Source organism: Chenopodium quinoa, unplaced genomic scaffold (assembly GCF_001683475.1).
Source record: "Chenopodium quinoa cultivar QQ74 unplaced genomic scaffold, ASM168347v1, whole genome shotgun sequence".
Classification (NCBI taxonomy): domain Eukaryota; kingdom Viridiplantae; phylum Streptophyta; class Magnoliopsida; order Caryophyllales; family Amaranthaceae; genus Chenopodium; species Chenopodium quinoa.
This window is the reverse complement of record NW_018742903.1, coordinates 1,493,679-1,509,329: the sequence shown is the minus strand read 5'-3', so window position 1 is coordinate 1,509,329 and position 15,651 is coordinate 1,493,679. Positions and strand designations below refer to the sequence as shown.

Below are 15,651 nucleotides of genomic sequence, written 5' to 3'. Positions count from 1 at the left end.
CTCATCGACATTATAAAATTATAAAACCCTAACAAACTCAGTATTCAAAAGTCGAAATCAAAAAATCAAAAATCCAATAAACAAACTTGCATTTTCAAATAAATCAAAAGTCGAAATCAAGGGGAACCAACAAAATTAACCCTCAATTCAATCCTTCTTAATTACCCTAACCCTAAAATTTCAAGTTTAAGTCGAAATCAATTGTCAAGGGGAACAATCAAATCAATTCCATACAAGCACTACCCTAAAGTTTCGACTTACCCACAAAAATGATTTACCGCCCTTTTACTTCAAATTTTCACGACAGGACGACCAAACCTTGAACGAACGACTCCACCAGCTTCGCACAACCGAGAATGGTAATTAGATAATTGCCAACCAGGGCCATTTCAGAAATTTCGGTGGCCCGGGGCGAAGACATAAAATGGGGGCCTAATTCACATAAATATTTTGAAATAAAATAAAAATTGAGTAGGCAAAAAACTACATATTTTATTACGCATAATAATCTTTAAAAACAACAAATTTCATATAGATAAAACATTGAAATCAAAGCCAGCGTTCATATGAAAATATTTCTACGAGCCTTTCTAGATGCAAAGTCACTAATAATAGTTTCTACATTAATATGTTCTAACATATTTTTCTCAATACATAAAGTAGCTAGACCATTCAACCTTTCTTGTGACATTGAAGATCTCAAGTAGGTCTTTAGTAATTTTAACTTCGAAAAACTTCTTTCAGCAGATGCAACTGTCACCGACATAGTTAATAGGATTCGATAGGCAATATAAACATTTAGATAACAATCTGCAGCTTTGACAAACTCAAGGATTTCAAATGCTGACATCAAATAATTTGGCAAAGTCATTTGTAACACTTTCAATTCAGAAAAAGATCATCTGCATCAACATCCGAAAAATTATTATGAGTAAAGGTAGTCATAAAACTTGTGCAAGATTTTCTTAAATCGTCATTATCCAATGATTTCAACCTTTTTGCATCGAATAAAAAACCAAAAATGTTATCAAATACCTCCAATTGCTCAAATCTATCTTTCAAAGAAGCTATTGCAATATCAACAACCACCAAAAAATAATTTACGCTAAAAGATTCCTCGGGTGATTGTATTCCCTCATCATTATCGTCATTCTCATTCTCATCAAATTGTCTTTTTCTAGTGATGCGACGCTTTATTGGAAATGTTGGCTCTATATCCATATCAAGTGCAAGGATTTTGGCAGTATTTAAACTAGATTCAAACCCTTCAATTCTATATTTCTCAAAATATGTGATCATACCTTGCACTTTGTTCATGACAACTCCAATACTCATGGATTTAGATTGCAACTTTTTACTCACAATGTTAATAGCAAATAAAATGTCATACCAAATTACCATGCCAAGTAAAAATTCAAAACTTGCAAGAGAATTAGCCAAACTTTCGGCTTCACTTTTTGTTTTAGCAATATCGGCGTCATCACCACTAGAATTATAAAATTCCAACAAAGCTAATCTAATTTGAGGAGATTGAAACCTTATAGCTTTAACACTCTTAATTCGACTCTCCCATCTAGTATTGCACAAAGATTTAACAGTTAAACTCGGGACATTGTCAACTAAAATCTTCCACCTTTTAGTGGAATGTGCAAATAATGTGTATATACGTTGTACAATTCCAAAAAAAGAAATAGCTTTAACACAAGAATGTGCCATATCAGAAAGAGTGAGATTAAGACTATGACAAGCACATGGCATATATAAAGCCCTTGGATTAATTTCAAGCAATCTCTTTTGAACCCCTTGATGTTTCCCTTTCATATTAGAGCCATTGTCATAACCTTGCCCCCTTACATCATCAATATCCAAATCAAGGGACTTACATACATCTAACAATACATTAAAAAGTCCCAAACCAGAAGTATCATCTACTTTTAAGAATTCTAAAAAAAACTCTTCTATCTTGATTTTATCACTTGATACATTCACACATCTTACTATCAAAGTCATTTGTTCTTGATGGCTCACATTAGGGGTACAATCAAGGATTACAGAAAAATATTTTGACTCTTTTATTATATATTTTTATCATTGAAGTCCGAACACCATGAGATAAAAGATAAATAAGCTCATTTTGAATTTGAGGACCAAGGTAATGTTTGTGAATTTCTTGGCTTTGAATACGTCTAACATGATCTTGTATTACCAAATCAAATTCAGCTATCATTTCAATTAAGCCCAAAAAATTACCATTACAATCATCATAAAGTTTTCCACTAGATCCACGAAAAGCTAAATTATTTTTAGCTAGACATTTCACAACAGAAACAATTTGAATTAAGACTTGCCTCCAACGCTATTTTTCCTTTGAAATTGACTCTTGCAAGTCTTTATCGATGCCTTTATTCAATTCTAGTCTCACTCTTGTTTCATACCAAGTGTTCATATTAGTCATATGCTCAACACTATTCTCATATAATTTGAGTTTCTCACCAAGATGTTTCCAATCATTCACACCATCACTTGCTAAAAAAGTTTTGTTATTTTGAGATGTGAACAATTTACAGCAAAAACAATATACTTTATCAGCTAATTTTGAGTAAACCAACCATTTTCTATCAAAAGTCTCACCATTACTCAACTTCTTAGTGTAATAGGCATATGAAAAATGTCTTAATTTGTTATCAATTGGAAACACAAGGTTCAAATCTCTAATAGGTCCTTTTTGTATCAAAATATCCCTTCCTTTGATGTCAAGATTATCCCAATTTTTAGGATCATAAATATCTAAAGGAGGGACTACTTGATCAATGCCAACATCACTAACATCGGATGTATTTGGTACATTCGTTGGTTCATTCATATTAGTCGCATCCTCATTAGGCTCATTATCACAATTTTCATTATTTATATTCTCATTAAATTGTTCTTGATTTTCATTTTCACCCAATTCATTAGAAGACTCTTCTACTTGTACTACTTTAGTAAAAAAATTGTCAATGACACCCTTTTGAGATTCTATTAACTCTTATGCCCGTTTTCTTTTTTTCCTCTTATCATTACCGGATAAATATTTTCTAGGCAACATTCTATCAAACAAAGCCAATAATAAATTAATAAGTATAGAAAAGAACAAAAACACCTGATTATTTGACTTAGTACGCTCAATTTGCACTCCAAATCAATGTCATCTCAAGTAATCAAATCTGAAAAATAGGAAACAATTGAAACAAAAATATTTACCTCTCGTCGACGGTCAAAGGACTAAAACAATTAATATTAATAATATATATGACACTATCCTATAAACAAACTCATATACTACAGTACTACTAAAAACGAAAATGTCCTCAAAGAATATTACGACTCTATCCACAAATCCACAATCAAGATCATTCAAGTACTCTGTACTCATCACCTCAAAAACAACATCCTCATCATTTAACAGTTTAGCACTCTAGATTAAAAAAAAATTATAAATTTATGATTATTTAAGAATGAAAAAGTATAAAATTAAAAGGTTAAATAAGAAATTAAGAATTAACCTTAGCAATCTAGCATTTTGATGAAATGATGATCCCGTATGTCGTAGCTCTTGTCGACGGTCGAAAGACTCCAAGCAAATCAAGCAATCAGGGCCATAGAAAACTAGCAAATCAAGCAAATAAACAATTACTCCAATTAGAACAATCAAAGTTAATCAAAATTTTATCAAACGAACAACCGAAATATTATCAAACGAACCAATTCAACCGAAATTTATCAATTAGAACAACCGAAATTTTATCAAACGAACCAATCCTACTTTCAACCAATTAAAGAATTAGATAATTTTTCCCCCAATTTTATAATTGAAAGAAATTGTAAAGATTATGAAAAGTTAATAGAAATGATAAATAAAGTAGAATATACAATATACATAGAGAATTATATATAATTAGATAAGTTTCCGTTGATAATTGATAAATTGAAGGATAAAATTACCGTTCAGCATAATCACGACGGAGAGGGAAATTAATTTGAGATACGTTTTGAAGAACAAAATCGCCGACAAAAGGGGATGAAATTGAATTAATGACATTTTTTTTGGGTTAATCAAACTTCACTTAGGAAAGTGAATATTTTGGGAGAAAAATAAGGGAAGAAGGAGGATGAACAGCGAAGGCTTTTGGAATTCTTCTAATGTTATGAAAGTCTGAACTATGAAACTCACGTTTCTTTTTTTTTTTCTTTTAATTTTGGTTTTTTTTAAAAAGATAATTTTGGGGCCTTTATTAGATTTGAAGATGGGCTTTTGGTTTGGGGGCCCAGGGCGGTTGCCCCACCTGCCCTGGCCTTGCTACGGCCCTGTTACCAACTTTCCAACTACGAACTTCACAAACGAAGATGAAGAGAATAGATAAACGCAGAGATTAGAAATGAAGGAGAGAGGACAGATAAAGGAGCGAGAGGAGAGAGACAAAGGAGAAAGGAAAGAGAGTGAGAAGTATTTGGGGTTAAAGAGTAGAAATTACTATACAAATACAAAAATACCAAAAAAAAAAGTACGAACGGACTTGCAAAAAGAATAACGGGATATGATGTTTCAGCGAAATTCCTAAAATGGCCCTTGTTATGCAATTACTATTACATAACGATATTCCCAATAAACTCCCTCCATCATTGACTCCACTGTTTTCTAATGCATAGATATCGCGTGATTACAATATTACATACTAGTCCAAGGTAAAAATTACAATAACAAGTCATAAAGTAAAAGGATTATCATCTAAAACTTTCATTTTCGCAAAACATAGATTCGTTGAGAGATGCGTAAGATGCTCCAAAAATCCAACACCTACACCACGAATAATTATAAAACCATTCTACTAGATTCGTAAAAATTCTCAGAAATTAAAAGTTTTTCGAACAGAGTTTCTTCAAACTCAAAATAAAATTCCCCCAAATTCTCTCTCCATAATTTCATGTCCATCTTGCCCTCACACACCCATCAAGGTTCAGCATCATCGTCTTCGTCTTCGTCTTCCTCTGCTCAAAACCCTAATTTGAATCATGGCTTTTCAATCTCCATTGATGAACCTCAATCTCAACACCAACAAAGTTCTCTCTCTTCCCCGCAAACTCCACCTCTTGATTCGATTCGGATCTCCGAACCTCAATCTGAAGCTTCCTTGCCCAATTCAATTTCAGGTGATTTTAGGGTTCTTGCTGTCGAGTTTGGATCAATTGAGCTAACTAGGTTGTTTGTATCACTTTTGAATTTGCTTCTTATTGCAATTGTTTTTGGTTGTTGTGATTTTAGGTTCAATGGCTGAAACTGCAGGAACTTCTAGTGGATCTTCAAAAAAGGTACATTTTAAAGATGCTTTTTTTTTCCCCCTAGTTTTGTGTCATTTGAATTGTTTTCTGAGGTCTATTTTGAATTCTTCGTGTTTTACTGTATTATGATTGAGGTGAGGAAGTGGTAGTGTTGTTTTATGAATGACTAAATTTACACATCCTGAATTAAATCACTTTGAAGTCGGAAAGTCGTTGGACCGTGTTGGGGATACGGATAAATATGAAGGCTCAGTTGCAATTTGGCGATGGCTTAACACTTCTCCGGTCCACCTCTGGTTTCGAATACTCTCTGATGCTTAATGTAGTTAGAAAATAAGATATACCACGAGCCTCCATGAATACTAACTATTTCCATTGATTAATTAATGAAAGCCGGAAGTTCATTGAATAAATATTGCTCGCAGTGGCAGTGTGTTACCATAGTGGATTATAGAAAGCGTTTGTTCAATTTCATTCATCAACTATGTAGAACAAGCAAATAGGTTATGCTAGAATTGATGAGGAATAATCATTATGGAGTGAAGGGAGAATTCATAGATTAAGGATGTTAAGAACTGGTTTCTTGTCATGTAATGTTCTATCTGTGTCTTTTCTTCAAATCATTTTTGCACGTCGTGGTGGGGGTGGAGGGTGGTGTTTATTGTAAGTAACTATACTAATTCTTACTCTAAATGTTTTTGTAAATTGTATGATCTAAAAGAGTAAGCATGTTCTTTTAAGTAGGTTGGATGTGGTAGAAATGTAGAACAAAATACTCTCTCAAATGTAGAGCAAGTTCTTTGCCAGTATGAGTTCATGTGCTTGTATAAATATGGATGTCATTTTATATCTTTCACACATTTTGATGGTATATCCTTTATTTTTTTAGGTGATTGGACATGGGAGTTCAAATGGTAAGAAGACATCTAATCACAGCATCAGCAGTAGAGTTCAATCTCACTCTGTTGCTCAGGGAGGAGTTGGGTCTCCTCCATCTATTGGGGAAGTATCTGGTTCTCCGCCAAATGGTAGAGCAAGTGGTTCTGCACGGAGAAGGTATCAAATAGTAAGTGGTAATCACTTACTAAATTTTCAATATAATCCAATCTCTCGTTCTCAACCTAGGGGTCCTCCACTGAAAAAGCCTCAGAAGATTAAGCCTTACAATAAGGACCTTTTCCTCCAGGCTAACTACAAATTTGTTGTCTTGGATTCTGGAAGCTATACTATTGAATCTATGGATCCTGACAAAACATTACAGTGGGAGGATATAATATGTTTGATATACTCAACTCCGCACCCTATTCAATGTCCAATTTGTTTGGATACTCCTCTCTGCCCACAGATCACGTCTTGTGGACATATATTCTGTTTTCCATGTATCTTGCAATACTTACTTATGGGTGAGGAAAATCATAAAGCAGAATGCTGGAGAAAATGCCCACTCTGTTTTATGATGATATCCTCAAGGGATTTGTATACTATCTTTGCGGAAAATGTTACTGGCCACAATGTTGGTGATGTGCTAGAATTTATGCTTTTAACTCGGAAAAAAGACTCATTTTCTCTACATGAGAAGGTCAAGGAAGGAACGAGTAGCAAGTCTTGTGACTCCTTTTCAAAGTTCATACTTACTTTGGATGTGGATCTCTCTGTTAGAGAAGCAATATCATCATTGGATAATTGGCTAGCACGAGCTGAATCAGGGCTTGTTGATGACCTGGAGAAGCTTCCATATGTTTGTGCTGCTATGGAACACTTGAAACAAAGAAAAAAATATTGGACTGCTCGTCGAAATTTTGGAGACAGCAAATCCTGTGAAACTATTGATTGTGAACCTGTTAGCAGTATTTATCCTAACTGCAAAGATGATGAGCTTGGACATGGAACTTTGTCTCCATCTATTCTTGATGCAAACAAGGGGCCAAACAATGTAATGGAAGATGTTCATGGAAGTGCTTGTTTAGTTCAGTCCTCTGACAATGATGAATCACTTGAAGGACTTGATGTGTCCGTGTCCTCCTCATATGAAGAAAACAAGACCTTGCTAACTCCAGTAGGTTCCCCTGGAGACACCAAGGAGAAGGAATCATACAATTTCTACCAGGTATGTGAGGGTAGTCCCTCAGATCATTGTCTTATGTTCTTGCTAGTGTCGATATATGATATTCATACTACTATTAGCCCATGGCTGTGTCAAGCGTCAATTGTAATTGACTTTGCTTGGTCAAAGGCATTGTTCATGTTAATGAATGTTAATGTAAATCAATTAATTTTTAGAGCTGAATTATCATGGTGAATTGTAATATAAAATTATAAATTAAATACTTCTGTATGAGGGTTGCAATTGGTGTCACATTTGGACAGTTGCTTCAATAGATCTGAAGCTTAAAACTGATTCTAATTCTTCCCAGATACCTATTCAATCTTAATGAGGTAAATGTACTTTTTATATGTTTCAGGCCGTTGATGGTCAGCCTATTATCCTTCATCCACTAAACATGAAGTGTCTTTTGCACCATTATGGTAGCTATGACCTGCTTCCTGCAAGGTATGACATTTCAATGAAGTGAATTCATTCTATTTTTTTGTTGGCTACAAAAAGAAAGACTTACTGTTCCCTCCAATCCTTTTTGTTCTTCCCAATATGGCCACTATTTATAATTAAAGAGAACTTTTAAAATTATTCAAATATAAATGAAAAATCATAGTCATATGGGGTCTTGTTTGATTTGTCTCAATGAGTCAGTGTTTATATATTTGTTTCTATCTTGTAATTGAAGATATTAACGATAAAAAAATGTGCTTTGTGAACATGCCAAAAAAGGGGGAAAGAACATTTAGGATTGAAAGGATTATTTTTAGGGCTTCCTGGTCAAGGACAGTTTGATAGAGGTTTGTGATCCCTATGAGATTGCTTTAAATTGTGTGAATTAGTTATATTTTAGCAATCCTCTTCATATGACGGCAATTTATGCACTATAACTAGTGCCTTCTGGTGGCCCAGAAGGCATGAGATGATTTGGTCAACATGTTTGCCTCTATGGACCGACATTGCCAAAATAAATGACCCTTCAGGTTTGGTTCTAAAATGTAAGTGGTTTGGTTATGAAGCACAATACTAGCAGAGATATATAATGAGTTTAGTAAAGCTGGTATATGAAAGCCATTTTTATTTTTATTTATTTATTTATTGAGTAAATTATGGTACAATCTAGAATAGAAATAGAACTTTGATGATCTGATAATTGACAAGGTTCTCATAGGGGGGAAATGGGAGGATCACTCTAGTTTAGTACTTCCTCCGTTTCATATTAGTCGACACACTTTCTTTAGGTGCAATTGCCAATGCATAACTTCAAATGATTATATCTTCTATTATGTACAACAAAAAATTATAAAAATTTAATATTTGGAAAATAAACTTTGAGACAAATCAAACAAGACCCCACTCAACTCTCTGTTATTTATTACAAATAAATCATAAAATGAAGTCAAAGTAAATTATGTGAATGCTGGCGGAAGTTAAAACTTATCAATTAAAATGAAACGGAAGAAGTATGTGTTTGTGTTTTGTCAGCTTTAGATATATGATCTGAAGAGAATTGAAGTGTACATCGGCTTCTTGGGATGAAATGTGTTGCCCTACAGTTCTCTCTATAGTGGGCTAAAGTTTAAGCCCTTATACCCTGATGTTTTGAGGTTGTTAACGTGGTGTACCATGGATGCTCATCTAAATTAAATAGAGAAAGGGAGGAGAAAGAGAGGACGACCAATGACTGCATTCATATATTCATGTCAACATTTGGGATGACAAACATTAACCAAATATACTTGTCTAGCTGTCTTACCTCTTCGTCTATGTCACACTGTTGGTTAATGGTTCCACATTGGATTCGATGTGGCTGGGATTGATAAAATATAAGTGATTTGCTGGTTTAGTTAGATAGTTCTCATATTTTTTTTTTCAATTTGTCATTGCTTTAGTACCCTCTTGGAAATTGTTTAACGTTTTCTGTTGGATGTTGGGTGGCCTTGGGGGATGCTTTCACATTGTGCTTAAATGTCTAGAGACTTGAAACTAATGACCTATGTTTAAGCTCTCTTTAAGTTCTCTTGATACTAATATCTATAGACTTGATACTAATGTAACAATGTTTACCTTTCTATTAGGTTTACTCCTACAAATGACATGGACCCTCTAATAACTATACACTATAACAACCACCAACAATGACTTGTGTCACCTTCCCTATTGCCTACTATTCTCCCTTCATCTTCTTCCTTATATTTGTAACTTAATTAAATCCTTTTTTTTATATATATTTTTTTTATCTTTCATATCCTTTCTATTATAGTTTCTTATTTGATTCTCCGACTATGACTATAATATCTGGTGTTTTCTCGCCATCTAACATTTTTTTCAATTTATTTTTTCCCTGTCTTGCAATAGATATAAAAAGTACCCTAGGATCAACAATCTCGCAATTTTTTAGAAGTCGATTAAATTGCCTAAAATTAAATGCTGGTCAAAGTGTTGACCACAGTGTTTGTAATGCCTCCTTCTAGACCACATACTGTGCTGACTGCTAATGTATACAAGACTTGAAGGCATGGTTTAGAAAGAATCGTGATTTGCAGGAAGTTTTTAGAGGTGACAGGTGAGTGGAATAATAGGGGTGAAGAGGGAAGAGGGGACTCGTGTGTGAGTGTGTGGCGTATCTGTTCTCTTTACCTTGGGAGAGACAGAGGTTTTTTAAGCTACCATCTCAAAAAAAAAAAAAATTTACTTTCTTCTACTCCTATTTTATCCTGCAACTTTTCCTTTTCCTTTGAATTCTCTGTTTTCAGCATTTAAATCTCAGCTCATACAGTGTTGCAACTAAAATGGGATGAAGGGAGTATTTAATATTGACATCATTGTCAGATACCAATTTTTTAGTGACAAAATTCTTGGAATGGAACTTTGGAAGGATTATAATTTGTTTTATTTATATGTAAAAATAAAATTAGCAGCTGAGTTGATCAGCATTTAAGTTCTCTTTCATATTGATTCATGGCAAGCATTTTCACTATAAATTGGTCTTTTTGTCTATGCAATCATTGTTGTACTTTTTACCAGTTTTGCATTACCCCATATTCTGATTAAGCTGCATGAATTCTAGAGTGAGTGGAAAAATCTTACAATTGGAGTCTGTGACTCAGTCTGAGGCCATGAGGAGGCGCTACCGCTACCTGAGCCATTTTCCTTTGACGACCACATTTCAGGTAATACTATAATACTGTACTTGGGTTTATTTTTTAATGGGTTTGGATCTTGTCCTAATTCTAAAAATGTAAACAGCTATGTGAAATTGACTTAAAAGACATCTTGCCTGCTGAAGCCTTGGCTCCTTTCAGGGATGAATTAAAGAAACGAGAAAGGCAGAGAAAGCAGCTTGCCAGAAAGGTATTGATAGCTGTATCATTTATCTTAATTTTTCTTGCTTTCTGCTGTCTTAGAATGATATATCAACTGGTGAGTAAAGTTGTGCCTGAACTTATGATGAAGTGTGGTGCTTGGAATATGTATTTTGATATGGAGTACTTTCCATTCTTATCTACTGACATTAGTTAGTTCTGGCTATACCTGCTGGAGGAAAAAGAGATTTCAAACCTTCCTTCTCCTGTAAATTTAACAATCATAAAATTTAAAAAAAAATAAATTCGACAAGAATAAATTTCGTTATTCTCATATTTGATCTTTCTAATGATGATTGGCTTTTTTAACACAATGGCAGCTGCTAATTATCTAGCTCTTTGATGTGGTTATCTTCCTTTCCTCATTCTCTATAGCTGTAAGCTATGTATGGTGTGTGACATGAATGATATCTTGTGTGCTATGGTTTATTAAATCCTCTGTGAATTCTACGTGTTTTCTGTGATCAGACTGAATAGTGATGGATTGGACATTTTTAATTTTCTCCTGTCGGCAATTTTGAACATGCAGGAACACGAGGATAAAATCAAAGCTGAAGCTGATGCTTCATATTCCCTACCTGTTCATTACAATAATATGCAAGCTTATGATAGCTCATCTACTTTCTCCATGGATGACTTTGAAGGTAATATTCTGAATTCTGTCATCCTCACACAAAATCTACTTAGAATTTCCTTTATTGTGTACTTTGAAATCTATAGGTATTTTTTGCTCTACACTGTAATTTCCAAAAAGTTGGAAAAAGAAGCTTGTAAGGTTAGCTGGTTGTGAAATTTTAGCCTAGTGAGTAATGACAACTTTGAAATAATGTCTAAACTTTACATATTTACCTGTCGGTCCTGTCCAATTTGTTACCCTATTCTATTACTTGTTTAGCATTTCACTTGTTCGTAACAAAACAGCTACAAGTTATTAGCTAATTCTATGAAATACTTTTGTACAAATAGCTAATACAAACATCTAGTCAAAACATCTTATGCAACCAACTAGTCAAATTAGCTAATGCAACCAGCTCTTAACAACCAAACAGAACTTATTGGGCAGCAACTTCATTTTTTGGATTTGCTTCCTTTTTTGTAGTTCTCCAATATTCTGCTCTATGCAACAGTTTGGTGTTCTGAATATTTTGGTGGCTTGTTATAAGATCCCGTTGTATAGTTTCTATCTTGGTTAAAATCATCACATCAAATTAATAATTTCGAAGTTATTATGTATTGATGATCGCGTTCACTGATAGATTTGTAATATAATTCAGCTCTTGGAAGTCCTGCCTCAACATTGGCAGCATCAAGCCCTTCAGTCCAAGGACGACAATTATTCTCAAATGTTGCGAGGCTGGGTTTTGCAGCAGGGTGTGATTCTCCTTCCTTGCATATTCAAGAAACTGCACCTGAAGCTGATGTCGGAAGAACAAGTTCTTCCACCGGGATTAATGGTATTCTATTCTTAGTAACTTGAGCCATTTAAATGTGCAATGTTGGGAACCATTATGTTTGATCTGGATTCTGATTTAACTGCCACCATGCCCCATTACCTTAGTCTTGCAACTTAATATTGGAGAAAGCAGTATTAGCCGCTTTCTTTCGTATAGATCATTGGATAAATAAGCTTGTTATCTGGTAGATGATGGGGTGAAGTCATTTTTAGCTTCAACCTCGGTGTATTGAGCTGTCTTTCTACCACTGCAATAATTGATATAAATATAAAAGTGCTTTGTGATCTGATTTTAGGATTTGGTGCTTGTGTAGGGTCAACAAATCAAGGTGTCCGGACTGTACACTCGTTTGCCAATGTAATATCCCGGGAGAGACCAGAGACACGCAAGACCAATGAAACAGGGAAGAAGGGTAAGAAATCAAGTCGTGTACTCCTGTCTACTGCTGGTGGTCGCCGCTACTAAAAATCTGCCTTAAACCGTTCTTTACCCCCTCTTCTGCCGTCATATTCTGTATTATATGGATGACTAAGTTCTAGTTTGTGGTGAGTTTAAGTTCAAGCAATAAAAAATATGGTTAGGATTTGTATACATATTTGTCCGAGTTCTTAATTCAACAAAAGCTTGTCAATGGCTTATGAGATGTTGTTACTAAGCCTAAGTGACTATTAATGCTTGCTGATTTTCCTACCGTATTTGTTAGCATCCTGCCTTCCTGAGACGTGGAAATCTGTTTGTCGTTCATAGAGATGATTATTTAAAGGACGATTGAGTACTAAAGTTTCCAGACGTGAGGAATTGAAGAATTATTTATTGATTTTTTAATTTTTGATGAGTGGACTTATTATAACTTTATAAGTATGAAATCAAGGCTTTATCTGGATTTTAAGAGCAACTCTAATGGTTGTAGTTAGGGACTAACTTGCAATATTACATAATCCCTAACTACTAGATTAACCATTGGAGCTAAAAATGCAATTAGCTTGGCCAACCAAATTAGTTTTGTCAAGTTAATTTGCTTGGAAAAAAACTTGCTAAAAATAATATAAATTAGAATAAATAAAATGAAATTTATCAATGTAAATTAAGGTGTGCTCCATTTAAATAGTAAGTTATTAGCTAGTCATTAGAGCTAAAATGACAATTAGCTTAAAAGCTTATGTGGCATGACAATTAGCTTGCCATTGGAGTTGCTCTAATGAGCTACCATGGCGCCAAGCCACTAGAAATTGTCGTTCAAGTGAGCTTAGTTAGGGTTTTACTAGAAATTTTCGTTCAACTTGGGATAATCTTTAAATATGACCAAAAACTGTGGGATCTATATATGACAAAAAATTGTTGATTTATTATGTTTTCTTTTTATAAATTTAATCAACATTTTACCATCACAATTAATTCTTATTGTATTGGGTTTTACTAGTTGAAAATTATTTTCACTTGTCACTTGGATTTTTTGAATTTTCATATTACTCACAATAAAGAGGAGTTTTGCAGACGCCTAGACAAAAGATCTTAAGCATAGTTATTAAAAAAATAAGGGCATATACTTAAGTATTAATTCAACCCAAAGAAAAATGAAAAAACAAATTCAACTAAAACTAAACTTCCCAAGAAAAAAATAAAAAATAAAAAAAATTAAAATTAAAATTAAACTAAATAAACCAGCATTATCCACGCACAAGCACCGAAACCACCCAACACCACAAAACACCGAACCACCCAGCCGCAGCACCGAACTGAACCCAAAAACCTAGCGAGCCCACTAACCTACGAACCCAGCGAACCCACCAACCTACGAACCCACGGACACACCCTGCCGCAACACCGATCCGAACCCACCGATCTGAACCCATGGATCTGAACTCACCAACCAAGAACCCACCGATCTGAACCTATCACCCACGAACCCCCCGATCTGAACCCACGAACCCACCGATCTGAACCCACCAACCACGAACCCGCTGATCTGAACCTACCACGCACGAACACACCGATCTGAACCCACCAACCTACCACCCACGAAACCACTGATCTGAACCTACCACCCACGAACCCCCCGATCTGAACCCACGAACCCCCCAACCTACCACCCACGAACCCTGCGAAGCCACCAACCTACGAACCCACAATCAAACCAATGAACCCCAAAACCAAACCCACGAACCCAGATCTGAACCCACAAACTCATAACCCAAAACCCTCGAACCCAAAACCCAAACCCACGAAAACCATCAGATCTGGAAAACCATGAGAATGGGGTTGGAGGAGGAGAGAGAAAAATAATGGGGATGAGGAAAAAGATGAAGAAATTTGATGATGTAGGAAGGGAGAGAAAGATTATGAATGAAGATGTTGAATTTAGATGAAGGGGAATGAATTTGGTGGGGAGGGTGAAATTAATTAATCTTGGGGTTTAATGTAATGAGATCAGATTTGTAGTTTAATTAGGATGTTTTAAAAAAAGTAAGGGTAATTTTATCATTTCGCAGTAAAAAACTTACTAAAAAATGAAAGAAAACAATTTGTTGCGAGTAATGTGAAGCATCCATTTTAGGTACATGTTGCGAGTAATATGAAACGGAGGTAGTACTTTCTTTGTCTTTTTTATTGCTTTATATGTTTTTTAAGTGTCACAATTTACTTATGCTACTCCGTTTTCTTGCAAATAATTTTTCTTCTCTTCACCCTGACCCTTCCATATTTCCTCTCTGCTTTCACTTGTATAACACCCATGTGCGTATGGCTCTAAGGCAAGTAAATAGGGTTATATTAAGAGCTTCTACAATGGTTGTGCATAAGAACTTGTAATTTCTAAATACTTGGAGCTATAAGCTAGCCATTGTGGAGCTACAAAGCTGGTACTACATATCTCTACAAAGTTATGTAGTTTTACTCCACCTAAGGCAAATAATGTATTAGTTAAATAAAATGTGACCATGTAGGATAATGGGACATACTGAAGTTACAAAAGGAAGTAGCTTGTCATTATGGAGGTTATAGCTTAAATGATGTAGTTTTGGGAAACTATGATGTGACAACTCAAAGCTACAAAGACATGTAGCTAGCCATTGTGAATGCACTTAGTTCCTTGCTTATATTAGTTACTCCGTACTTGTTTTCTTTTAAGAAATTCCCAATTTCATTGCTTATATTAGTTATTATACTTCTATTAGTTACCCAAGGTTTTGAATTTTCCCAAGTTCATTGCTTATATTAGTTACTCGAGATTTTCCCAAGTTTATAGATCAACCGTGGGTGCTGAGCCTCCACCCATGGCTCGCCCCCTTTTGTGAGCCTTTCTTGTATTAGTTCTTCTTATGAAGATACGTCCTCACACCCTTGTAACTTTCCATCTATGAAGGCAACTTTGGTTCATTTATCGCCAAAGAATATGATTCGAATCAAACTACTTTTCTTG

At 34.7% G+C, this 15,651-nt stretch overlaps 2 protein-coding genes and 1 pseudogene across 2 annotated transcripts; 1 reads left to right on the top strand and 2 right to left on the bottom strand.

Annotated features, from left to right (window-relative positions):
- Positions 1-565: 565 nt before the first annotated feature.
- LOC110727213 (zinc finger MYM-type protein 1-like) lies at positions 566-2,321 on the bottom strand. Its single transcript, XM_021906780.1, has one exon. The coding sequence runs from the start codon at positions 2,008-2,010 to the stop codon at positions 883-885; it is 1,128 nt and encodes a 375-aa protein (XP_021762472.1). The 5' UTR covers positions 2,011-2,321; the 3' UTR covers positions 566-882.
- Positions 566-3,441, bottom strand: LOC110727214 (annotated as a pseudogene).
- A 1,313-nt stretch (positions 3,442-4,754) lies between these two features.
- Positions 4,755-12,928, top strand: LOC110727212 (RING finger protein 10-like). The gene is made up of 9 exons (XM_021906779.1): positions 4,755-5,190; positions 5,303-5,349; positions 6,209-7,426; positions 7,782-7,870; positions 10,485-10,587; positions 10,664-10,768; positions 11,309-11,423; positions 12,054-12,233; positions 12,547-12,928. Exons 1-9 carry the CDS (start codon positions 4,965-4,967, stop codon positions 12,696-12,698), a joined length of 2,235 nt encoding a protein of 744 aa, XP_021762471.1. The 5' UTR covers positions 4,755-4,964; the 3' UTR covers positions 12,699-12,928.
- The last annotated feature ends 2,723 nt before the right edge of the window (positions 12,929-15,651 follow it).